Source organism: Equus asinus, chromosome 4 (assembly GCF_041296235.1).
Source record: "Equus asinus isolate D_3611 breed Donkey chromosome 4, EquAss-T2T_v2, whole genome shotgun sequence".
Lineage (NCBI taxonomy): Eukaryota > Metazoa > Chordata > Mammalia > Perissodactyla > Equidae > Equus > Equus asinus.
Genome location: NC_091793.1, coordinates 137158880 through 137186570, shown reverse-complemented (window position 1 = coordinate 137186570; position 27691 = coordinate 137158880). Strand labels below are relative to the sequence as shown.

The 27691-nt window shown below is 38.3% G+C and overlaps 1 protein-coding gene across 2 annotated transcripts; it reads left to right on the top strand.

The window, feature by feature from the left end:
* SUMO1 (small ubiquitin like modifier 1) lies at positions 1–27418 on the top strand. 2 transcript variants are annotated; one of them, XM_044768433.2, is made up of 7 exons: positions 101–135; positions 2024–2056; positions 3979–4044; positions 7173–7247; positions 19599–19676; positions 22648–22719; positions 26579–27418. In XM_044768433.2, exons 2-7 carry the CDS (start codon positions 2051–2053, stop codon positions 26645–26647), a joined length of 366 nt encoding a protein of 121 aa, XP_044624368.1. In that variant the 5' UTR covers positions 101–135; positions 2024–2050; the 3' UTR covers positions 26648–27418. The 2 variants fall into 2 exon arrangements, with proteins under 2 accessions (XP_044624367.2, XP_044624368.1); XM_044768432.2 differs by lacking the exon at positions 2024–2056 and having other exon boundaries at positions 1–135.
* The last annotated feature ends 273 nt before the right edge of the window (positions 27419–27691 follow it).

Genomic DNA, 27691 nt, shown 5'->3' with positions numbered 1-27691 from the left:
GAAGCTTAATATCAAATGGGCAAGGGTGATTTGTCCAAATATTTTCCCTTTCTCCTTCCCTGTCTTCAAGTTTATCTTTTTTTTTCGTATATCAGAATCATCAAAGGCAGTGAGGACTTCAGCTCTTCAGTTCAGGTCTGTTAATTTGTAATAATTTGGATGACTGGTTTGCTTTAAATGCTAACTGAATCTGTTATGACAAGGTTCGTTCTCCCTGCCCCCGCCTCAGAGACAGAGAGAGAGATTGATTGAATGATTTCCTTTTATCTTTGGTCAAGGATTTGGACCATTATGTAATTGAGGTTATCTGTTGGTTCCTAACAAACTACCTCAAAACTTAGTGGCTTAAAACAACAGTCTTGTAATTTGCTCATAAATCTGCCACTGAGCAGGGCTCTGTGAGTTGGACTCATCATCGCTCCTTGTGTGGGGGCCTCAGCTAGGCTTACTCAAATAGCTGGACTGTTCTTACAGTCTCAGGGCCTCTGTGAGTGGTCTCATCATGTGTTCTCTTCAGCCTGGGGATCCCAGGATAGTCAGACCTATGGCAGCTCAGGCCTCACAAGAGAGTGAGTGTTCCCAGAGAAGCGGAGTGGAAACCTCAAGCCTCCTGGGACCTAGCATTGGAACTCACTTTCGCATTTGGTTGGTCAGGCAATTCACTGAGGCCAGCCCAAATTCAAGAGATTTATTTATTTTTATTGAGATATAATTGACATGTCACATTAGTTTCAGGTGTACAACATAGTGATTCAATATTTGTATATATTTTGAAATGATCACAATAAATCTAGTTAACATCCATCACCACACATAGTTGCAAATTTTTTTCTTGTGTGAGAACTTTTAAGGTTTACTCTCTTAGCTTTCAAATATGCAATACAGTATTATTAACTATAGTCACCAAGGGAAAGGCATTTAGACTCCGTTTCTCAAAGGGAAGAGTAACCATGAATTTGCAGTTATCTTTAATCTATGACATGAATTGTATTTCTTCTGTTAGGATAGCATTATTCCCTGCAGTGTTCTTTATATCTCCCTGTTGCTGTTTACTGATCTTAGTAATTGTTGGCTTGAGAGAGCAGAAGAATACGATGAACTGGGCGTATATTAAAATTCATAATTGTGTATACTACTGTTTATATCATAGAATAAGTACGTTAAACTGTAGCTATGATTTGAGCAGGTAGTGATACATACATTAAGCATTCCATGGCCTAGGAGAGTAAAGATATGTTCTCTCTTCTCTCTGATAGATATATGAGGTGCTGCTAGTGGGTGTTGCAAACATATAGATTATAATAAAACATTTCAAAGCAAATGTCACCTAAACAATACTTAATAATATTTTGAAAACTGAATGTGATTGTTATGGTTAGAGTACTCTTGAAGGTTAGTTGAGTAGTTCAAATTGCAAAACTATAAAGCAATTGTCAAGTATGTCGCGACACCCATTAGTTCCCCAGGGCAGTTAGAATGTCTCCGTTATAGCTTTTTATATAGTGTTACAGTTATTTTAAGTTATCTTAAGTAGAGTCTTTCTCCATTGGACCATTTGCTTTTCAGGGTCAGGAATCAGGCTTTCTTCATCCTTTTTTTCCTGAAGTGCCCGGGCAAAGTGACTGGATACTTTAGTAAAAGTTTTTGAAGGAATGAGTGGTCAGATTCATTCATTTATCAAGTATTTCTTGACTGTCAGTGTGCTGTCAGCATCATTCTCGGCCCTAGAATTGGAGGGTTGCCTCAGAAACAGGAAGCACCAGGTCCTCCTCCTCCTTCAGTTCCCGTGACGTTTGGGTCCGGAGGAAGGGCTGGCTGTCCGAGTGGAGTCGTTTTCCTTTTATGATGCTTTTGCATACCTTCTTGACCTTTACTTCTATTTGCAATAGACCTGGTAACTTTATCTCCAAGATCAAATCATTTGCATCTTCCAGGACATTGGGATTGTTACAGATAATTTTCTCTAAGCCATGTAGTATTCCCATTTTGGAATTTCCTGAAATTGTGATTTTTTTTTTGGTAGATAATTATCTGATACTCCAAAAAAGTCATGTTGGTAAGTTCACACAGGTTTTATCATTGAGCACCTTAGTTTTACGGTTAAATTTTGAATATTCCTACAACATGACTCAGATTTATTTAAAGATGTATGGTATTTGTTATGCTTTTCTATTTTGACCATTCTTTTTGCCTGTGATTGCCTTTGCTGAGCTAATGAGAGTCTGAAGGAAAAGACCTGAAGGAAGGAAGGGTGGAGTTCTGTTTTCTGGACTCACTGTTCTCAGTGTTCAGGGCCAGTTATTTTTAAAGGTTTTACTGAAGATTAATATACATGTGAAAAAGTGCACATAAATGGATAGTTTGAACTTTCGCAAATTGATCATGTTTATGCAGCCAGCACCCAAATTAAGAACCACTAGCCTAACTAACACACAGATTAGTTTTGCCTGGTTTTATACATTATAACATGATATAAGTGGAATCATACAGTGTATACTTCTGTGTCTGGCTTCTTTTGCTCATTGTTTGGAGATTGTCCATATTATTGTGTGTAGTTGTATCTTGTTAAATCTCATTGCCGTATTGCATTCCATTGTGTGAAGGTACCACAATTTACTTCTCCATTCTGCTTTTCACACACATTGAGGTGGTTTTCTAGGACCTGTTTTTAACATGAGCCAAACGATACCTATTTACAGCACTTCCTATGTCGGGTTAGATTGGTTTTGGCCTGAATATCAGAAAATCTGATATATAGTAAGTTAAACAAATATGCAGTTTATTTTTCTCATGAAATACGTCCAGACGTAAGTAGTTCAGGGCTGGTAAGATAGTGCCACAATGCCTTCGTATGCCTTTCTCCTCCATCCTTAACAGCTCATGCTTGTCTCCTTGTGGGCACAAAAAGGTTGCTTTGTATCTTTGTTCCAGGCGGGAGAAAGGGATAAAGCAAAGGGAAAAAGTATACCAAAAACTATGTCATCTTTTCTCTCATTGACCAGCACTGCATCATGTGGCCTTAAGAGAAGCTGGGAAATATTTTTTTTTAGCTGGGCACGTTTAGGCTTCCCTTTGTAAGGAAGAAGGGGAAAATGGATATTGGATAGGGAATGAACAACTGCCTGTCTGCCATACCTCATCTATGTGCTGGTACTTTTAGATACGGTCAGGCCAGTTTGTTCCAGGCTTTGCATACGTCCGTAGTCTAGGATCAAAGAGTAGGGTTTACACAACCAGTGCAGTTTTCAATTATAATTTTCAGTTCCTGAGAAGTTGTCTGTGCATGTTTAGTGTTTAACCACAATTGTAGGGTTGAATGTAGATTTACAGAAGACCCAGTGTCTTGACAGCCCGACTTAAACTTTGAAGTTATGGAGCTAAATTTGGTCAGTTCCGTTCCAGATCTCTAGTACCGTCTCATTAAGTTTGAATATGTGTAGCATGAAGCTGAAAATGTATGTGTATTTTTGTGTTTTTAGAATTGTGGTAAACTCATTGAATTATGAGGGAGAAGACTTTATGGTAATTTTGGAGTTTGTATTTTTTAATAATGGATATAAGTATTAGAATTATCCAATTTAACCCTTGTTGAGCTTGCTTCATTAGGACATAAAGTAAACTGATATGTTACAGTAAGACCTATGGTTAACAGAATTTTTGGAAACTTTGAGTGAATGCATTTTTATGAAATGTTTTATTATGGAAAATTTTAATGTACATATAGTTGTACCTATATATCCATCTCTTGGCTGTCTTATTTCAGCTGCACAGCCCCACTTGAATCCCTCATGTTATTTTGAAGCCAGTCCCAGACATTTTATCATTTTATCTGTAAATATTTTAGTATGTATCTCTAAAAGAGAAGTACTTTTTCTTTTGACATGACCAGGATATTGTTGTCACTCCTTAAAAAGTGAACAGATTTGTTAATGTCATCAAACTAGGGTAAATGCATTCTTTGTTTTTGGATTTCCTCAGAATCTCCCCTCATTCAGAAGAACGAACAACCCTTGGATGAGTGGAAGGGTCGGTGACAGACTGTGGGTAAAGTGTGATGCTCTCTCCATGTGATTGGATTGTCAGCATACTGATTGGCAGAGCACTTCTAAGCAAAGTCCTTGTTTTTTGACTTTGAAATGGCACAATAAAATCCTTCTCATGAATTTTTTATATTTTTAAATGAGGATCGTTGTGTTTTCTGTCCTTTCCAGTCTAATTCTCTTTCCAGATCCAGCCGTCTTCTATTTCCAAGGTATTCCTTCTATATCTTGCAAAGAAGAGTTGATAGTGCCTGGTGTCTGATAAATTCCTTTACCATTCCAGGTACCATGATTCAGTCTGTGGATGACACCTGAAAACTTAGAGGTTTTCAGTTCCTCTCTTTGATCTTGTACATACATTTACTTTTTCTTAGGTTACCAGGTTTTTCTGCTCTTGGGCTGTGCATCCTCTCCAGCCAAATCAACCGGCCCTCTCTGGGATTCTCTTTTCTCTGATGACCTGGTGTCCCAGACCCAGTGCTGTATGCTTGCACTGTTTGGTAGCTAGTGTGCCATACCATTCTGTATTGGCTGCTTTTTTACGGGGGAGAGAAGGAAAGAGCATACAAAAGACGCTGAAATCACTGGAGACAAACTTTGGCCTTTTTTATCTAAGATCTTCTCACTTTCCAGACTAGTTTGTCAAAAGAAAAAAAGGTAGCACAGGAAAAATTGGATGGCTGCGTTAGGCAAGCATGAGGCTGTTAAACAAGTGGCACCGATGACATTGCTGTGGGGCTTCAGTCTGGAAGACGGCGCCGAAATGGAGCAACTAGGGAAAGTGGCGCCTTGTTTGTGGAAATAGCAAATCCCTGTGTTCACATGTTCTTATGAACGAAGTGAATTCTTATTTTCAACTGTGAATATAAAAATCTGAAAGGATTTTTGTTTGGACTGACTGTTGTGTAGAGTAGAAGTATGAAGCGTTAGTAACATTTTGTGGTATGATACAGAAAGTAGTGCTGTCACCTTAATTCAGCGAGAATTAAATAATTGCCTAGTATTCGCCTGGCACTACAGAGATTATAAAGATGAAAAACTTTGGACCCTCTCCTTATAAACTTATGGGGAGACAAGACATACAAAACCATCACAGAAAACATTAATTTATTTAGCAAGCATATTGAATATCTTCAAAGTACCAGGCACTGTGCTTGACCAGAAATACAAAGAAGAGTAAGGCATGCCAATAAGGAGCTTAGTCTAGTGGGAGATATAGGCATGCGAATGTGGTTATAATAGATACAAGTAAGCAGTATGGGACATTTAAGAGGGTGGTCTGGGAAATCATTTGGTAGGAAGTGATGCCCGAGTGGTCTTGAAAAGGGATTAGGGTAGGAAAGGACATTCCAAGCAGAGGGAATTAGCTTGTACAGAGATAGGGGAGATAAGATAGAGGGTGCCATGTTCAAGGAGTTGTAGATAGTTCAATATGGCTGGAGCAAAGGGTATTATTAGTAAGAAACAGGAGAATAAGGACCAGCACATGAAGGACCACTGTGTGTCAGCTAAGGAGTTTGAACTTAACCCTGAAGATTCCGGGCAGGTCAGATAGCATTTTATTTTATTTTATTTATTTATTTTTTTAAAAGATTTTTCCTTTTTCTCCCCAAAGCCCCCTGGTACATAGTTGTGTATTTTTAGTTGCGGATCTTTCAGGTTGTGGCATGTGGGACACCGCCTCAGTGTGGCTTGATGAGCGGTGCCATGTCTGCGCCCAGGATCCCAACCTGCGAAGCCCTGGGCCGCCTCTGCGCGTGAACTTAACCACTCGGCCACAGGGCTGGCCCCCACTAGCCTCTATCTTAAAGTTAAAAGCTACTTCTAGTTTAATATTTTCTGTTAAATTTTGAGTGTCAAAGAGTTTATTAGTTTTAAGTTACTGGCGTGAGATACACAGGTAAGGCCGTTATTTTATTTTTAAGATACAGTATGGTTGGTTATATTCTTATCAAGCGTGGATTAACACTTTGAAATTGTTATGAATAATATAGTATATATTTAAGTAAGTGAATAATTTATTTGGTGGCCAAACAAAGATATAGCACATGGGAAAGCTACTTCTCTCACACCATTGAGTGAAATTTTCCAGGCTTCCTCCTTTACTAAAAGTGGCTTATGGGGTCCGCCCCCGTGGCTGGGTGGTTGGGTTCCTCTGCTTTGGCAGCACGGGGTTTCGCTGGTTGGGATCCTGGCTGTGCACGTGGCACCGCTTGTCAGGCCATGCTGGGGCGGAGTCCCGCATGCCACAACTGGAAGGACGCACAACTAAAAAAAATATGCAGCTATGTACCCGCGGGGCTTTGGGGAGAAAACGGAAAAAATAAAAAATCTTAAAAAAGAAAAAGTGGCTTACTTTTCTTAGATACTTCATGGTGAAGTTGTTTCAACTAATTTATTCTGTTAGTTTCGTTTTCTTTTCAGTATCCCTTCATTTGGAATTCCTTTGTGACTCTCTTTTCTTTCTTCCAGTCTGGTTTCCTCTTCCCTTTTCCTGCTTACCATTTGTGCTTTTCTCTCATTTCGGTTCAATTCCCCTAATTCTTTTTCAGCCAAGCCTAATCTTCTGACATTGCATATAACGCTTCAGGTAGTCTAAAATAGTAGGTGAGAGAAAACTGATTTGTTTTGACTCTAGAGTATGTTAGGCCAGATGCTTGGCCATTTGATTTCCTCCTAAATAGAGTTTGCTTATGCTACTATGATTAATTTGTGTTTCTTAGTATAGTTTTGTAATGGGCGTAGTTAACTTCTCCCTATAGGCTGTGAGAAGATAATCTTGGGTTCAGAATGTTTGGTTAAGAATTCATGGAGAATGAGCTTCCTTTGACTAATAGGAGTTGACTGTAAGGGTAATGGTTTCCAGGTGGTTCCTCTGCCCAGCAGCGTGGTAATTTGTTAGAAATGCAAATTGCAGCCCTACCCCAGACCTACAGAACAAACTGGGAGTGGGGCCTAGGGGGCTTAACCAGTCCTTGGGGGGTTCTGATGCATGGCGAAGTGTTATTACCATTATTGTAGGATATTGTAAGAAAAGAGACCTCTTTCTTGATTTCTAGTGAACTAGTGTTTGGGACAGTAATTGGGTTGGGATCTTCTTTGCTCTTTTCTTTAAATGTCCTTTTCTTTCAGGAGGCAAAACCTTCAACTGAGGATTTGGGGGATAAGAAGGAAGGAGAATACATAAAACTGAAAGTCATTGGACAGGTGAGTTTCATTATTTTTCTCATTTGACTCTTCCTTGAATCTGTGAATAATTTCTGACACATGGGAAAAGTGATTTAGGTAAGGCAAGTTATTTATAAAGGGCATTTTTATTTACTATGTATGCATCTCTTGGAAGTAGAAAAGGCTGGTACTGTTTTTTTTAATTGGTCTGCTTTGCAGATTTAGATCACCTTAATTTCGCCAAATAAACCTGTTTTTTCGTTAGCAGGCTTCAATGGCAAATACAGTGGATACTATTGAGTTGATAAGGCTGAGGCCAGCCTTAAACAAAAGGACCTCTCTGCCCTTTTCCTGATCCTTTGCTTTTTCCTGGCACCTCATTTCTCCAGACTCTGGCCTGTATCTTACTGACCCTTTTTGAGATGTTTGCTGATACTTATAAGGTTAGCTGAAAATTGTTGGAGGAATGAATCTTCATAGTTGTTTTTTTTAAAGGGCAAAAGACAGAATTGGTGGACTCTCACCATCAAAGCATCAGCGTACTATTTCCCCACATTCTCCCAAACATGAAATATTACCAGTCTTTCAATTTTGTGCCAGTATGATAGGTAAAAGAATTTTATTTCGCATTTCTCTATCAGTGAGGTGTAATTTTTTGTCTACTGTGTTTATGTTCTTCTATTGTGTGTTCATATCCTTTTCCCATTTTCTGTGATTATCTCATTTTGAAAATTTTTTATGTTGATATAATTCATATACCATAAAATTCTCCATTTTAAAGTGTATAATTCATTGGCTTTAGTACATTCACAAGGCTGTGCAACTATTACCACTATTTAATTCCAGAATGTTTTCATCACCCTAAAAAAGACACGCTGTACTTACTAGCAATAACTCTGCATCCTCCTCTCCCTCCACCCTCTAGCAACCACTAACCTAGTTTTTGTCTTTATGGATTTACCTATTCTGGACGTTGCATGAAAATGAAATGATGTGATATATGGCCTTTTGTGTCTGGCTTCTTTCATTCCGCATATTTTCAAAGTTCATCCAAGTTGTAGCGTGTATCAGTATTTCATTCCTTTTTATGGCCAAATAATATTTCATTGTATGGATATACCGGTTTGTTATTAAGTTTATCAGTTAATGGACATTTGGGTTGTTTCCATATATTGGCTATCATGAATAATGTTGCTGTGAACATTCATCTATAAGTTTTTTTTTTTTTTTTTTATTAATGTTATGATGGATTACAAGCTTGTGAAATTTCAGTTGTACATTTTTGTTAGTCATGTTGTGGGTACACCACTTCCCCCTCCGTACCCTCCCCTCACCCCCCTTTTTCCCTGGTAACCACCGATCAGATCTCCTTCTCAATATACTAATTTCCACCTATGAGTGGAGTCATATAGAGTTCGTCTTTCTCTGACTGACTTATTTCGCTTAACATAATGCCCTCGAGGTCCATCCACATTGTTGTGAATGGGCCAATTTCGTCTTTTTTTATGGCTGAGTAGTATTCCATTGTGTATATATACCACATCTTCTTTATCCAATCATCAGTTTCTGGGCATGTAGGCTGGTTCCACGTCTTGGCTATTGTAAATAATGCTGCGATGAACATAGGGGTGCAACAGACTCTTGAGATATCTGATATCAGGTTCTTAGGATAGATACCCAGTAATGGGATGGCTGGGTCATAGGGTATTTCTATTTTTAACTTTTTGAGAAATCTCCATACTGTTTTCCATAGTGGCTGTACCAGTTTGCATTCCCACCAACAGTGTATGAGGGTTCCTCTTTCTCCACAACCTCTCCAACATTTGTCGTTCTTGGTTTTGGATGTTTTTGCCAATCTAACGGGGGTAAGGTGATATCTTAGTGTAGTTTTGATTTGCATTTCCCTGATGATTAGCGATGATGAACATCTTTTCATGTGTCTATTGGCCATATTCATATCTTCTTTTGAGAAATGTCTGTTCATGTCCTCTGCCCATTTTTTGATCGGGTTGTTTGTTTTTTTGTTGTTAAGCAGTGTGAGTTCTTTGTATATTATGGAGATTAACCCTTTGTCGGATAAGTGGCTTGTAAATATTTTTTCCCAATTAGTGAGCTGTTTTTTTGTTTCAATTCTGTTTTCCCTTGCCTTGAAGAAGCTCTTTAGTCTGATGAAGTCCCATTTGTTTATTCTTTCTATTGTTTCCCTCAACTGAGGAGTTACAGTGTCCGAAAAGATTCTTTTGAAACTGATGTCAAAGAGTGTACTGCCTATATTCTCTTCCAAAAGACTTATTGTCTCAGGCCTAATCTTTAGGTCTTTGATCCATTTTGAGTTTATTTTGGTGTGTGGTGAAAAAGAATGGTCGATTTTCAATCTTTTGCATGTGGCTGTCCAGTTTTCCCAGCACCATTTGTTGAAGAGACTTTCTTTTCTCCATTGTAGGCCCTCTGCTCCTTTGTCGAAGATTAGCTGTCCATAGATGTGTGGTTTTATCTCTGGGCTTTCAATTCTGTTCCATTGATCTGTGGACCTGTTTTTGTACCAGTACCATGCTGTTTTGATCACTGTAGCTTTGTAGTATGTTTTGAAATCGGGGATTGTGATTCCGCCGGCTTTGTTTTTCTTGCTCAGGATTGCTTTAGCAATTCGTGGTCTTTTGTTCCCCCATATGAATTTTAGGATTGTTTGTTCAATTTCTGTGAAGAATGTTCTTGGGATTCTGATTGGGATAGCATTGAATCTGTATATTGCTTTAGGTAGTATGGACATTTTAACTATGTTTATTCTTCCAATCCATGTGCAAGGAATGTTTTTCCATCTCTTTATGTCATCGCCTATTTCTTTCAAGAAAGTCTTGTAGTTTTCATTGTATAGATCCTTCACTTCCTTGGTTAAGTTTATCCCAAGGTATTTTATTCTTTTCGTTGCAATTGTGAATGGGATAGAGTTCTTGAGTTCTTTTTCTGTTAGTTTATTGTTAGTGTATAGAAATGCTACTGATTTATGCACGTTAATTTTATACCCTGCTACTTTGCTGTAGTTGTTGATTATTTCTAATAGTTTTTCTGTGGATTCTTTGGGGTTTTCTATGTATAAGATCATGTCGTCTGCAAACAACGCAAGTTTTACTTCTTCGTTACCTATTTGGATTCCTTTTATTTTTTTTTCCTGCCGAATTGCTCTGGCCAGCACCTCCAGTACTATGTTGAATAGGAGTGGTGAAAGTGGGCACCCTTGTCTTGTTCCTGTCCTCAGAGGGATGGCTTTCAGCTTTTGTCCGTTGAGTATGATGTTGGCTGTGGGTATATCATATATGGCCTTTATTATGTTGAGGTACTTTCCTTCTATACCCATTTTACTGAGGGTTTTTATCATAAATGGGTGTTGGATCTTGTCGAATGCTTTCTCTGCGTCTATTGAGATGATCATGTGGTTTTTGTTTTTCATTTTGTTGATGTAGTGTATCACGTTGATTGACTTGTGGATGTTGAACCATCCCTGTGTCCCTGGTATAAATCCCACTTGATCCTGGTGTATAATCTTTTTGATGTATTGCTGTAATCGGTTTGCCAAAATTTTGTTGAGGATTTTTGCATCTATGTTCATCAGTGATATCGGCCTGTAGTTCTCCTTCTTTGTGTTGTCCTTGTCAGGTTTGGGGATCAGAGTGATGTTGGCTTCATAGAATGTGTTAGGGAGTTCTCCATCTTTCTCAATTTTCTGGAACAGTTTGAGGAGAATGGGTATTAAGTCTTCTTTGAATGTTTGGTAGAATTCTCCAGAGAAGCCGTCTGGTCCTGGACTCTTGTTTTTGGGGAGGTTTTTGATTACCGTTTCTATTTCCTTACTTGTGATTGGTCTATTCAGATTCTCCATTTCTTCCTGATTCAGTTTGGGGAGATTGTAGGAGTCTAGGAATTTGTCCATTTCTTCCAAGTTGTTCAATTTGTTGGCATATAGTTTTTCATAGTATTCTCTTATGATCTCTTGTATTTCATTGGTATCTGTTGTGATTTCTCCTCTGTCATTCCTGATTTTATTAATTTGCGCTTTCTCTCTTCTTTTCTTGGTGAGTCTGGCTAGGGGTTTGTCAATTTTGTTAATTCTTTCGAAGAACCAACTCTTTGTTTCATTGATCCTTTCTATTGTCTTTTTTGTTTCAATATCGTTTATTTCTGCTCTTATTTTTATTATTTCCCTCCTTCTACTGACTCTGGGCTTTGTTTGTTCTTCTTTTTCTAGTTCCGTTAGGTGTTGTTTGAGGTTGCTTACGTGAGCTTTTTCTTGTTTAGTGAGGTGAGCCTGTATTGCGATGAATTTCCCTCTTAGGATTGCTTTTGCTGCATCCCAAATGATTTGGTATGTCGTGTTCTCATTTTCATTTGTCTCCAGATAATATTTGATTTCTTCTTTAATTTCTTCAATGATCCATTGTTTGTTGAGAAGCATGTTGTTTAGTCTCCACATTTTTGCACCTTTCTCTGCTTTTTTCTTGTAGTTGATTTCTAGTTTAATAGCGTTATGATCAGAAAAGATGCTTGATATTATTTCAACTCTCTTGTATTTATTGATGTTTGCTTTGGTTCCCAAAATATGGTCAATCCTTGAGAATGTTCCATGTGCACTTGAGAAGAATGTGTAACCTGCTGTTTTTGGATGAAGTGTTCTATATATATCTATTAAGTCCATCTGGTCTAATTTTTCATTTAATTCTATTATTTCCTTGTTGATTTTCTGTCTGGATGTTCTGTCCATTGGTGTTAATGGTGTGTTGAGGTCCCCTACTATTATTGTATTGTTGTTGATGTCTTCTTTTAGTTCTATTAAGAGTTGCTTTACAAATTTTGGTGCTCCTGTGTTGGGTGCGTATATATTTATAAGTGTTATGTCTTCTTGGTGGAGAGTCCCTTTTATCATTATATACTGTCCCTCTTTATCTTTCTTTATCTGTTTTGCTTTGAAATCTACCTTGTCTGATATTAGTATAGCGACACCTGCTTTCTTTTGTTCATTATTAGCTTGGAGTATTGTTCTCCATCCCTTCACTCTGAGTCTGTGTTTGTCTTTGGGGCTGAGGTGTGTTTCCTGGAGGCAGCATATTGTTGGATCTTGTTCTTTGATCCATCCTGCCACTCTGTGTCTTTTGATTGGGGAGTTCAGTCCATTTACATTTAGAGTGATTATTGAGACGTGGGGGCCTACCACTCCCATTTTGTGTCTTGTTTTCCGGTTTTCTTCAGTTTCCTTTGTTTCTCGTCCCATGGTTTAATCTGTTCTGATGTAGAGCTGCTACTCTCTGTTGTTGTCCTTCTACTTATCTCCTCTGCTCTTGGTTTTGTAGCCCCTTTCCTTTTTTGGATTTTTCAGGAATGAGGGTTTTCCTGAGGATTTCCTGAAGAGGAGGTTTTGTGGCAATGAACTCCCTTAATTTTTGTTTATCTGGGAAAGTTTTTATTTCTCCATCGTATTTGAAGGATATTTTCGCTGGGTAGAGAATTCTCGGCTGTAGATTTTTGTCCTTCAGATTTTTGAATATATCATTCCACTCTCTTCTAGCCTGTAAAGTTTCTGCTGAGAAATCTGCTGATAGCCTGATGGGGGTTCCTTTGTAGGTTAGTTTCTTTTGCCTGGCTGTCCTTAATATTTTCTCCTTGTCGTTGACTTTTGCTAGCTTCACTACTATATGCCGTGGAGTTGGTCTTCTTGCATTGATAAAGTTTGGAGATCTATTGGCTTCTGTCACCTGAAGATCCATCTACCTCACCAGATTTGGGAAGTTCTCAGCCATTATTTTTTTGAATAGGTTTTCTGCCCCTTTCTCCTTCTCTTCTCCCTCTGGTATACCTATAATCCTTATGTTGCATCTCCTAATTGTGTCTGATAATTCTCGGAGAGTTTCTTCATATCTTTTAAGTCTTGCTTCTCTCTCCTCCTCTGCCTGCAACAATTCTATATTGCCATCTTCCAAATTGCTAATTCTTTCCTCCATATTATCGGCCCTGCTGTTCAGAGCATCTAGATTTTTCTTAATCTCCTCTATTGTGTTCTTCATTTCCAATATTTCTGTTTGGTTCTTCTTTATCGTATCAAACTCTTTTGTGACATAGCTCCTGAACTCGTTGAGTTGTCGGTCAGAATTCTCTCTTAACTCATTGAGAATCTTAATGATGGCTGTTTTGAAGTCATCGTCATTTAGGTTATATATCTCATTTTCTTTGGGATTGTTTTCTGTGTATTTGTTGCTTTCTTTCTGTTCTGGAGATTTAATGTATTTTTTCATATTGCGTGATGTTGTTGATTTGTGCCTCCGCATGGAGATAGAGTTTAGTTGCTCCTTTCACTTGTTTCAGCTGCTGCGGTGGGGGGAGCAGCTGTTTATACTTCACCAACCAGGAACCCTGTCCGTAGTTGCTAACTGGGCCTGGGCCCCTCTTCGTAGCCACAGTGGCCCTTTGGATTCCCTCCTCTGCCGTGGGGGCCGTCACAGGGGGGCTTCAGGCTGCAGGTGCCTACTGTTGCAGCCCACCTAGATGTGCTCTCTCCTTGGGGTCTGCAACGGTGTTATGGGCTTTTCCAGCGGCCAGGGGTGGGATCACTTATATTTGTCGCTCCGTTGCTGTCGGCACCCACCAAATCTCACTTGTCCTCTATGGGTCGCAGGAGAGCTATTGGCATCTTCTACAGTCTGTGGTTAGTACACCTAGCTATGCTGCTTTTGCCCTGGGGTCTTCCAGCCTTGTGGCTGGCGGCTGGGTGCCTTCTACTGGTGCTGTGCAGAGGCTTTCCCTAAGGCTGCTGTGAGCCTGTAGGGTTTCCCCCTAGGCTACTAAGCTGGGTCTCTGGAACTCTCTCCAGCCCCAGTCCTCTCTGAGATCTCTGGCAATCCCTAGCCTCACGGGGTGGGCAATGGCAGCTGGGGGTCGCCCCGCCCTCTGGGATTCTCTCCGGGCCTCTCCCGGAGCCGTGAATGCTCAGCGTGGCCCCTCTGCTAATGGCAGACAGAGAGTTTTGTCTGCTGCCTGGCGGAGCTCCGGCGCTTCCCCTCCGGGTCGCAGGACCGGCCTTTGAAAGTTCCCCCCGCCCCGGTCCTCTCCGAGATCTCTGGCAATCCCTAGCCCCATGGGGCGGGCAACGGCAGCTGGGGGTCGCCCCGCCCTCTGGGATTCTCTCCGGGCCTCTCCCGGAGCCGTGAATGTTCAGCGTGGCCCCTCTGCTAACGGCAGACAGAGAGTTTTGTCTGTTGCCCGGGCGGAGCTCCGGCGCTTCCCCTCCGGGTCGCAGAACCAGCCTTTGAAAGTTCCCCCCGCCCTGGTCCTCTCCGAGATCTCCGGCAATCCCTAGTCCCACGGGGCGGGCAACGGCAGCTGGGAGATCTCCGTGCCCTCCGTGTCTCTCTCTGGGACCCTCCGGGCGCCCCGAGCACCAGGCTGGGTCTCCCCGTGGGCTCAGGTGTGCAACTCCAAAGTTTCCCTCTGCGTTTAGGAGTAATTGCAGGGGGTTTAGGTAGGGTTCTGGTCTCCTGTTTCCACCGTCGCTCCTCTGTTGTGTTCTCGCTCCTGCCCTAGATGTGTGTGGATCCTCTGGGGGCGTCCGTTGGAAGAAAGCCGCTTGCGGGTACTAGGCTTCCCGTCGGGGTCGGAGAGTTTTCACCTATTTCCACATCCTCCCGGAGGAAAGTCCATCCGCCTTCCGATGTATATTCGCGTGGGTGTCTCAGATGTCCTGAGATGCTGTCTGGATATCCTTTGTCAAGCGATAAGTGTCCAAATAATTGTAGACTCGAAGGGCGAGAGACAAAGAGGACTACTCACGGCGCCATCTTGGCTCTTCTCTCATCTATAAGTTTTTATGTAGATGTGTTTTTAGTTCTCTTGGGTATATATCTAGGAGTGGAATTGTTGGGTCTAATATAGTGGTAATTTTGTTTACCTTTTTGAGGACCTGCCAAACTATTTTCAGCAGTGGCTGCATCATTTTAATTCCCACTGGCAATGTATGAAGATTTCAATTTCTCCATTCTGGTCAATATTTACTGTTATCTGTCTTTTTGATTATAGTCATCCTACTGGGTGAAGTAGTATGTTTTTCGATTTGCATTTCCCTGATGGCTAATGATGTTGAGTATCTTTTCATGTTCTTATTGGCCATTTATACGTCATGTTTGGAGAAATGTCTCTTCAGATGTTTTGTCCATTTAAAAATTGGATTTTTTTTAATTTTTGAGTTGTAATAATACTTTTTATATTATGGATATTAGACCTTAATCAGATAGATGGTTTGCAAATATTTTCTCCCATCTTGGGTTGTCTTTTCACTGTCTTGGTTATGTCCTTTTGCAGCACGTGGTTTTAAATTTGGTGAATTGATCTGTTTTTTCTTTTGCTGCTGTGATTAAGTCTTTGATCATTTTTGTCCGGATTTGAGGTAGATTCTAACTTCTTTTGCATGTGGCTATCCATTTGTCCCAGACCATTGGTTGAAAAGTCCATCCTTTTCCCATTGAACTGCTTGGCATCCTTGTCAAAAATCAAGAGAACATAGATATATATGGCTTTATTTCTGGGCCCTTAGTTTTATTGCATTAATCTGTATGTCTCTCCTATGCCATTGATTACCTTTTTATTTTTTTTAAATTTTTTATTATTTTTTTAATTGCAGTAACATTGGATTATAACAATATATAGCTTTCAGATGTACATCGTAATATATTTTGAATTCTGTGTAGTATATCATGTTCACCACCCAAAAACGAATTAGAGTCCTTCCCCTCACATGTGAGCCTAATCACCCCTTTTGCCCTCCCCCCCTTCCCTTATGGCAACCGCCCGTCCAATGTCCATTGCTATGTGTTTGTCATTGTTTTTATCTTCTACTTAGGAGTGAGATCATACGGTATTTGACTTTCTCTCTCTGACTTATTTCACTCAGCATATTACCCTCAAGGACCATCCATGTTGTCACAAATGGCCAGATTGCATCATTTCTTATGGCTGAGTAGTATTCCATTGTGTATATACACAACATCTTCTTTATCCATTCGTCCCTTGATGGGCACCTAGGTTGCTTCCAAGTCTTGGCTATTGTGTATAATGCTGCAGTGAACATAGGGGTGCATGTATCTTTATGCATTTGTGTTTTCAAGTTCTTTGGATAAATACCCAGCAGTGGGATAGCTGGATCATATGGTAGATCTCTTCTTAATTTTCTGATACTCCATACTGCTTTCCATAGTGGCTGCACAAGTTTGCACTCCCACCAGCAGTGTATGAAGGTTCCATTCTCTCCAATCCTTTCCAACACTTGTTGTTTCTTGTCTTGTTAATTGTAGCCATTGTGACCGGAGTGAGGTGATACCTCATTGTAGTTTTGATTTGCGTTTCCCTGATAGCTAATGATGTTGAGCATCTTTTCATATGCCTGTTGGCCATCCAGATATCTTCTTTGGAGAAATCTCTGTTCAGATCTTTTGCCCATTTTTTAATTGGGTTGTTGGTTTTTTTGTTGTTGAGATGTATGAGTTCTTTGTATATTTTGGATATTAACCCCTTATCTGATATATGGTTTGCAAATATCTTCTCCCAATTGTTAGGTTGTCTTTTCGTTTTGTTGATGGTTTCCTTTGCTGTGCAGAAGGTTTTTAGTTTGATGTAGTCCCATTTGTTCAGTTTTTCTTTTGTTTCCCCTGCCCAGTCAGACATGGGACTTGAAAATGTCCTGCTAAGACGAATGTCAAAGAGCATACTGCCTATGTTTTCTTCTAGAAGTTTCATGGTTTCGAGTGTTACATTCAAGTCTTTAATCCATTTTGAGTTGATTTTGTGCATGGTGTCAGATAATGGTCTACTTTGATTCTTTGCATGTGGCTGTCCAGTTTTCCCAACACCATTTATTGAAGAGACTCTCCTTTCTCCATTGTATGCTCTTGGCTCCCTTGTCGAATATTAGCTGTCCATAGATGTGTGGGTTTATTTCTGGGCTCTCGATTCTGTTTCATTGATCTGTGTGTCTCTTTTTATGCCAGTACTGTGCTGTTTTGGTTACTATGGCTTTGTAGCGTATTTTGAAATCAGGGAGAGTGATACCTTCAGCTTTGTTCTTTTTTCTCAGGAATCCTTTGGCTATTTGGGGTCTTTTGTTGTTCCATATAAATTTTAGGATTCTTTGTTCTATTTCTGTGAAAAATGTTGTTGGAACTTTGATAGGGATTGCGTTGAATCTATAGATTGCTTTAGGAAGTATGGACATTTTAACGATGTTAATTCTTCCAATCCAAGAGCATGGGATATCTTTCTGTTTCTTTGTGTCTACTTCGATTTCTTTCAACAATGTTTTATACTTTTCAGTGTACAGATCTTTTACCTCTTTGGTTAAGTTTATTCCTAGGTATTTTATTCTTTTTGTTGCAATTGTAAATGGGATTGTATTCTTAATTTCTCTTTCTGCTACTTCGTTGTTAGTGTATAGAAACGCAACCAATTTTTGTATCTTGATTTTGTATCCCACAACTTGACTGTATTCATTTATTGTTTCTAAAAGTTTTTTAGTGGATTCTTTAGGGTTTTCTATGTATAAAATCATGTCGTCTGCAAAGAGTGACAGTTTCACCACTTCTTTTCCAATGTGGATCCCTTTTATTTCTTTTTCTTGCCTGATTGCTCTGGCTAGGACTTCCAATACTATGTTAAATAAGAGTGGTGACAGTGGGCATCCCTGTCTGGTTCCTGTTCTTAGAGGGATAGCTTTCAGTTTTTCTCTGTTGGGAATGATATTTGCTGTGGGTTTGTCATATATGGGCTTCATTATGTTGAGGTATTTTCCTTCTATGCCCATTTTATTGAGTTTTTATCATAAATGGATGCTGTATCTTGTCAAATGCTTTCTCTGCATCTATTGAGATGATCATGTGATTTTTATTCTTCATTTTGTCAATGTGGTGTATCACGTTGATAGATTTGTGGATGTTGAACCATCCCTGCATCCCTGACATGAAACCCACTTGATCACGATATATGATCTTTTTAATGTATTGTTGTATTCGATTTGTGATTACCTTTTTTAAATATTGATTTGTAGGAATTCTTTATGTTTTCTTGATTTTTCTTGTCTGTTTTGTGTGTTGTGAGTATTTTCTCCACTGTCTCTTAACTTTTGTTTATGGTGCCTTTTACTGTATGAATGGTTTATGTTTTTATTAAATCAAGTTTATCAGTCTCCTTTTTTTATGGTTTCTAGGTTAAAATCTTGCGTTAGAATAAGGATTTCCTAATGTCAAGATTAGAGGAAAAATTCTCTCTTAAGAGGAAGAAAAAATATTAAAAAAATATTTTGAAACGTTAGCTCTTTTAATTCGTCTGGAAGAATTTTAGTGTATCGTGTGAGGTATGCTGTAGAAATTTTGTCTGTTCATGAAATTATCTATAGGAAGAGAATTTGTTCTTTCTTTATAATTCTAGTCACAAACAAAAGTATAAACATGCACCTTGCAGTAGCATACATTTGTGAACGTGATATGTAATTGTAAGGATTGGCTTTGAAATTTTACAGTATGCAAGTGCCAGTATTCTCTTCAGATGGTTGCCTGTAGTTTGCTTGACAGTCTAGGTAGAAGAAAAGAATCTGTGGTCCCGCAAATCAATTTGACTGACTCACATTCTTACTCATTTTTCTCAGGTGACAGACCAGACTCTCTGGGGTGACTGTTTATGGCAGGAATCAGTTCCTCAGTCTGTTATTTTATGGTATATGTCTCTCTTGTTGGTTTGACCACCTGTAACGACGCTTCAGTTGCGGGGGGTACCTTTGTTTTGAGTTGCTTTTGGGGGTTTGTGACAGTTCAAGTTCTTTTATTTTGAAAATAGACTCGGCACTCAGTATGAAGGAATGCGTTCTTTGACATACATCCTTTTACTTATACTGCTAATTTTAACACCCAACACACATTGTTTGATTAAGTGTCTTTTGAAATGGGTATAAAGCAACTTTCAGGATGATTAGAGTGTTTTAATAAAACCTGTTAGGAATACTAAAAAGAATGTTTTGGTGGGAAAATGTAGGTGACAAGGTTTCTGTTTTTGTCGTGTACAGTCGTCACTCAGTGTCTGCAGGGTGTTGCTTCCTGGAACCCCGCAGATACCAAAACCCGTGGATGCTCAAGTCCCTTAATTGGCCCTTCGTATCTGCAGGTTCCACAGCTGTGGATTCCGCATCCGCGGACTCAGCCAACTTCGCATCCTAATCATAGTAGATACAAGATCCGTGGTGGGTTGAATCTGTGGATGCAGAACCCGTGGATTTGGAGGGCCAATTGTGTGTGTAATTAAATAATTTATTTCAAGCAAAGCAAGTAGTTTACACAAAGAGAGATAATTTTTTTTCTTTTATCTCCTTAGGATAGCAGTGAGATTCACTTCAAAGTGAAAATGACAACACATCTCAAGAAACTTAAAGAATCATACTGTCAAAGACAGGTTTGTATGTATTAAGAACAGAGCTTTATATGTCATTAATTTTTCTTTTAAGGATGATTGCGAAAGGACAAGTGATCTTTTATTATTTTCACCATTAGCAACTCAAGGAGAATACTCCTTATATCCTGTTTAATTGCTTTTTCCCCCTTGTGGCCCATTTCAAAATTTGAGTTCATAAGATATGTGGAACTAGTTTGAAAAATAACTTAGAGTTGTAAAGATAGCTGTATGAATGTTTCTGTCTTGAGAGTTTATAAGTGTGAGTCACAATAAAGGCAAGTACTTTTTTGTGATCACTGTGAAATTTCCTTGTTTCTAACCATGGGTGTTATAGCCATATGTTAAATTTAAGTATTAATATTAGTAGTTTATTATCTTTATACGTTTACTGTTAATTGCATTCTGTATTTTCAACATCAAGGAATTTTCTCTTTTTAAAAAGTCATAAAGAAGTCTAATTAATTTATTAATGCCAAATCCTCACAGATTCTGGCCTTCATGAGCTGGATTATTAGAACAATAACTAATTCCTTTAACCTGCCTGGATTCAAATTCGGCTTCACCACTGTCTGACTGTGGGACCTTGGACAAGTTATGTGCCTTGTTTCCTCCTTATTAAAATGGGAATATTACAGTGCCTACCTCATGAAGAGGAAATCAGATGACCTACATAAAGGTCTTAACATGATGCCTAAAAATCCTCAATAAATGTTACCTGTTATTGTCATTATTAATAAAATAGAGGGTTTTTTTTGAGGAAGATTAGCCCTGAGCTAACATTTGCTGCCAATCTTCCTCTTTTTGTTGAGGAAGACTGGCCCTGAGCTAACATCTGTGCCCATTTTCCTTTACTTTCTGTGTGGGACGCCTACCACAGCATGGCTTGCCAAGCGGTGCCATGTCTGCACCTGGGATCCAAACTGGCGAACCCCAGGCTGCCGAAGCAGAACATGTGCACTTAACCACTGAGCCACCGGGCTGGCCCCTAAGAGAGGTTTTTAAATAAATGTAATTGGAATTAGTTTATATGGGAGACAACCAAGATATATTTTGATAATTAGATCATATTCCATGATATTAACTCAGGTATTGTAGGTTTTATTTTTAGAAGGCTTGCTTTTTACAGTTTAAATTTGAAACTTAGATAAAAATCACTTTTGCCAGAAGAAAAAGAGATCACCTAGGTGTTAGGATAAGTAAAGCAATAAACACTTCTTTCTCTTCTGTTTTTGATGTCAATTGTTAAACTTAGTAAAATCTTATTAATTGGGGCTTAACTAGTTCACATTTATAATAATATTGATGGGAGCTAAAATTGAGATGTTCACCAGGGGAAAGGAACATATACGTTAAATGCATTGCGCTAAGGACTTAGGTGAGTTGTCATTTAATCCTAACAATGACTCTGAAGAAGTTTATGTAGTCTTTTCACCCCATCTGATGACCAAGGAGTTGATTATTGAGGAAAAACGGTGCACAGTAAAGAGGTAAATCACAGAGCTGAAGTGAAAATTAAGCTTTGATCCAAAATGGAAAGTGCTAGGTTTCGGGAGATAATTAAAATATAACATCAATTTAGAATAACTTCCAACACTTTTTTTTATGCTTGGGCATATACTTAAAACTTAAGAAAAAGTTATTTTACTTAGTTCACAGAGGCTTGATAGTTTTTCTTATATTTAATGATGTATGACGAATAGGAAACTTAATTTATCTGAACCATGCAACACTTACCCAGTAGAGATTGAAAAGTATATAAAGTAAATATTTGTTGAATCATTCTTCCATTTTGATTTTATAGATTGGTTTCTATAGAAACTTTTTTCACTCTGACACAGGATAATGTTTCTTTTTTAAAAGATCCTATAATTAAAATCAAAGACTATCCTGCCTTTGTCAGTTATGTTTATTTTATTATTTAATATAACCCTGGAAGGAATTTAAAATTAAATGGAAGGTGAGTTTGCACGGTCTCCTATATTTATGTACAGTACATATTGGAAGATAGTTTTAATTTTTTTGGATGTTTTTGGGACAGTGTTTGAACACTCAAGGTGGAAACCTTAATACATTCGATATTGAGCAAAACTGTCATAATACTTTTGGACTAAATAAATGATTCTTGATTTATACTTACCAGTGATTTCTCTTTAAGTGAGTCACCTCTTCCCTTTTAACTATTTTTGTTGACTAAGTGATTGGAAAAATGTATTTTAATCTTTTGTGATGTTGATAGTGCTATCTGTGCCATCACAGGTTTACTGTAGCTTACCTGGCTAGCTACTGTGCTTTACCAAGTTTCTATGATTTAATCTATTTAAAACCAGTTTTGCTTGTGTAGTTGGAAGCTAGTGAGAGTGCTCATCCAATTTCTGAGTTTATCTTTCATGTTGACTTACAGATTTGAGAGGAAACTATAGAATAGAGCACAGGCTTAGGAACAAGTTTGGCCTTAAATTCTTGGCCAGTTCGTGTGCCCTCTCCATGCTTTAGATTCCCTAGCTGTGAGATGAAGATAAGATGATAATATGTACCTTCTAGGGTGATTGTAATGAACGTTTATGATTATGTATGTAAAATACTTGGTATAGGGAGGGCCTAGCAAAAGTTGGTACTCAATAATTGATAATTATGATAGAATTGGCTGTCTAGTTTTATGTTGTATGTATTCTGTTGAAGCTTTCATGTTTGCTTTTTTTCTTTTTTGGGTGAGGAAGATTGTCCCTGAGCTAACATCTGTGCCAGTCGTCCTCTGTTTTCTGTGTGGGTCACCACCACAGCATGGCTTGATGAATGGTTTGTAGGTCTGCACCTGGGATCTGAACCCTCAAACCCCATGCTACCGAAGTGGAGTGCACGAACTTAACCACTATGCCACTGGGCTGGCCCCTCATATTTGCTTTTTATGCATCAAAGTTCTTATTATCTCGTATAAGATTTGTGTATACATATGTGTTTTTTACCTTTTTAGGGAGTTCCAATGAATTCACTCAGGTTTCTCTTTGAAGGTCAGAGAATTGCTGATAATCACACTCCAAAAGAAGTGAGTATAATCTCTTCTCTGAGTCAAGAAAAATGTTAAATTCTGCATTCAATGATTTGGTTCACTAATATTAAACTGCCGTTTTTGTGAATATTCTCTGATTTAAGTGGTATATCATTTGTCAGAGAGAAACAATCTTTTGGATTGAAACTTCCCATATATTGCCTTCGAAAGTACCAGTAAAAAGAGAGGTGGAAAGTGGGAATTGAGTACTGAAATTGTCATTAAGCACACAGTACGTCATATTGAAGATGGAGAGATATTCCCTAGATTTGGCAGATTTCTAATAGAGTTTGATGGTGATGGTGATGTTTTATGGTTTGATTTTGACTTTTGACCCATTTTGCGAACTTATTAGTGTATAGAAATATATTTGGTTCTGTTGTCTTGGTTTATGTTTTTTAATGCTTCTGTGTCTTCATTTAATTGTTTTATTATAGGGAACATTTTCTTTGTTTATATATTCCCCCCCTCCCCACCCCACCCCCCGCATAGAGGCCTCTGAAAGTAATAAAGTGTGAGAGAGAGTGTATATTTATATTTAGACAGATTCCTCCTTCCAAATACAAACTGACATTCTGATAGTGGGAATGATGTATGGTTATTTTTATTTTGAAAACATTTCAGACTCACAGGGTTGTTAGGAGACGAGTGTAATATTCTCCTGTATAACAGCCTTTTCCGTAGATTCACCAGTCACTAACATCCTGCTATGTTTGCATTATCACTCTCTCTACATAGACATATTGTTGTTATTGGTGGACCACTTGAGATTAATTTGCAGATATCATGACCCCTTCGCCCTAAATATTTCTGTGCTCTCCCCCAAGAGCCACAGTTCAATTAACAAATTTAGGAAATTTAACTTTGATACAGTACTGTTATTGAATATGCAGTCACAATAGTCCGATTTTGCCATTTGTCCCGGTAAGGTCCTTTATAATTTTTTTTTTAACCCTGATCTGGGATTCCATCCAGGATACGCATCCTAACTAGTTATCATGCCTCCGTTGTTTTCTTTATCTGCAACAGTTACTCAGTCTTTGTTTTTCATCACACTGACATTTTTAAAAGAGTACAGGCCAGTTATGTTTTAGAATGTCCCTCAGTTTGGGTTTGTCTGATGTTTCCTTGTGGTGAGCTTCAATTTTGCCTTTCGGGTGGGAGTAGCACCGAGTGAAACCGTGTACTTGCGAGTGCATCAGGTCGGGAGGTGCGTGGTGTCCATTGGTCCTGTTGTGTGTAATGTTAACTTTGGTCACTTAGTTAAGGTGGTAACTGCCAGATTTATGTATTGTAAAGTTCTCGTTTTCCTGTGTAATTAATAAGTAATTTGTGGGAGATACTTTGAATCTGTGTGTATGTTCTTCTTTGGGTATTGGCTGGTGGGGGCTCCTTCAATTTGGCATCTGTGTTCTTTTTGACATGTCTCCATCTTTTTTTATAGTTTCTATTTTGAAATAATTTTCAACTTACAGAAAAGTTGCAAGAATAGTACAAAAAATTGTACTCTCTTCCACCTAGATTCACCTGTTTTTAACATTTTGCTACCTTTGCTTAATTATTTCCCTCTTTGCCATATATGTGTGTGTATATATATTCCCCGAACCACTTGGGAGTAGATTGCATACACCATGGCCATTAACTACTTAATATTTTAGTGTGTATTTCTTAAGAACAGGTATATTCTTTTACATAACCACAGTACTGTTGATCAAATTCAGGACACTTAACACTGTTAGAATGCTTCAATCTACAACCTAATTTTGTCACTTGTCCCAATTATGTCTTTTATAACAAATTTTCTCCCTCGTCACTGGATCCACTTCAGTATAAACATATTTTATTGAGGTGTCCCTTCAGTCATTTTTAATTTGTAACACTTCCCTAGCCTTTTTCTTTTTAATCTCATGACATTTATATTTTTGAAAAATACAACCAGTTATTTTCTAGAAAGTCCTTCATGACTGGATTCCAGTTATGTAGTTTTGGCTGGAATATACTACATGAATGGTGATGTGTCTTTCTCAGGGTGTAATATCTGGAGCATGTGAAACCCCTTATGGGTGATGTTAATTTTTATCACTCAGTTTAACTGTCTTTTTTTTTTTACTGTGTTATTTTTTTCTTTTGTAATTGAGTAATTTGTGGGGACATACTTTGAAACTATGCGAATATCCTTTTTCTCATCAAACTTGTCCCCTAAGTTTAGTAGCCACCCACTTTCCTGAGTATTTCCTTACTTTTTGGCACAGTATGCTGTTCCAAACCCATGTAGTGTTTTCCCCGTCCTGGCATGTGTGCTCTCTGCAGCACAGTAGACACTGAGTGCATTTTGCGGCCCCTCCTCACCGTCACTAAGAGATGATCTTTTCACAGGGGTAATGGGGCAGTGGGAGAGCGCAGGTTTTTGGGTAGTGTTCACTCATCCCTACTCATGTGCTGCTTGAAACTGATAGTTTAAGGACACACACTACCTTCCTGATTTCAAGGTTCCTTGTAATTTTGGAATTTTAGTCCTTGCAGTATTTACTAAGCTATGTGTGCACTTAAGATTACGTTTTAATAGCATCTTTAATTAGTAGTTATTTTAATATTCATATATGTACCACAACCAAGAGATCCATAACACTAGAGCCAATCTAATCACTTTAAATCAACATAAGTCTGTGCTTTACTTTCAGATTTCTTAGCATATTTTGATTTTCATATTTTGTAATTCACAAAAATGTCACCTATAAAGTACAAAACTTTTCTCATTAAAGGAGATTATTGACCTTAGACTTTCCTTTAAAATTGTATTTTCCATTTGTTCTGTGGTGTATCGGAGTTCAGTGGAAACAGTACTAGTTTTGTTTTCAGTCCGCCTAGCACAGTGCCTCCCAGCCCAGCTGCACGCCAGAATCGAGAGTCACGGTCCTTACCTCATTGAGGGCAGCACCTGGGTTTCTGTGTGACACCATGCCCCCAGTGTTCTTTTTTCTTTTTTAAATAAAAGAATACTCATGGTTAAAAATAAAAGTAATAAAAAGCCAAACAACCAAAGTATATAAAATGGAAAATAAATATATTCTGAATATCTGCATTCCCATTTCTCAGAGGCAACCATTATTAATAATATCTTTAAGAAAAAAATTCCAGAGTATTTCAGTGTATATAAATATAAAGCACATTAAAAAAACCAATAATTGCATATACTTTGCTTAAAAAGGGATTTTAAAGGATCCCTTTTTTTCCTCTAAGCATTGAGAAGGGATGGGCTAAAAAATCTAGCTTATAAAGCTGGAGGTATCAAATAAAAGTAGATGTATAGATAGCTTTTCTGCATTTAGAGTGGTCACTATCAAAGAACATAACAGTTATATGCCAGAAGGAACTGTAGATGACAGCAAGACATTTAGAAAGGAATCCTTAGGCAGTATTTTTCTAATTAAAACCATGTGTATTTCAAATTGAGATTAGGCTTTTTGAAAGAGATTCTATCAGGTTATTATATCAAAAAGTAAAATGCTTTTTAGAAACTTATGCCATCAAACTATTAAACTATTAAATACATGTTTCATTAGATTTAACACTCCTTTAAGGTACTTTTCAGAAACACTTAAATTTTCTCTGGTGAGTAAACTGAGAAGTGAAGTTGACTCAGCAAAGTAGGACGAATGCCTCCACAGACAGACAAGCAGAGGAACGACAGACCTCTGCTCTTGAGAGGAAGGGGACAGGAGTCTGAATCTTAGAACAGGGTAACTGGATCTCTTGTATCTTTTTGCACTTGAAAACAGTGGCCACGTAATTGCAGCCAATTATAAAGTGGTGCTTTTATGTTCTACAGCTAACATATTTTTCTTCCTTCTTACAGCTGGGGATGGAGGAAGAAGATGTGATTGAAGTTTATCAGGAACAAACAGGGGGTCATTCAACGATTTAGATATTCTTTTTATTTTTTTTTCTTTTCCCTCAATCCTTTTTTATTTTTAAAAATAGTTCTTTTGTAATGTGGTGTTCGACACGGAATTGAAAACTGGCACCCTGCCTCTTTAAAACATCTGGTAATTTGAATTCTAGTGCCCATTATTCATTATCGTTTGTTTTCATTGTGCTGATTTTTGGTGATCAAACCTCAGCCCCCTTCATATTGCCCTCTCCTTTTTAAAAATTACATGTGTGCACAGAGAGGCCACCTTTTCCAGGACTGTGCATTTTCAGGCTTGTGATAAATAAGACCGACCAATGCGAGTATTCATAATGACTTTCCAATTGGCCCTGAAGTTCTAGCATGTGATTGCTTCACTCCTGGACTATGACTTTCAGTGGGAGATGGAAGTTTTTCAGAGAACTGAACTGTGGAAAAATGACCTTTCCTTAACTTGAAGCTACGTTTAAAATCTGAGGGTCTGGACCAAAAGAAGAAGATCAGGTTGGAGTCAAGATGATAGAGATGGTGAGAGTAATGACTGACTCCAAAGATGGCTTCACTGAAGAGAAAGCATTGTAAGATTAAAGAAAAATCTTGACGGAAGATCCCAGAAAAGTTCTAATTTTCATTAGCAGTTAATAAAGTTATTCATGCAGACGTGTATATGACAGAACACTGCTCTTTTTGATTTTATTTGTACTTTTTGGCCTGGGATATGGGTTTTAAATGGACATTGTCTGTACCAGCTTCATTAAAATAAACAAAATATTTGTAAAAACTGTACTAATGTTCATTTTATTTTTAATTGTACAGAAAGAAAAAAGAAAATGCCTAAAACGTAAGGTTTTCTTGCATAATACTGGAAGTTATTGTTTGTACATGGTACAAATAAACTTTTTCTTCAGTATCGTGCGGTGATGATGACCACGACTTTGGAGCACTGAAGGTTACTGAAGTGCCTTCTGAATTACGGGTTTAATTAAGGCAGCAATACCTTCTTAAATACTCAGTGTTCTGCTTTTTAAAAAATTTGATGTTTCTGTATGGTGCATATAT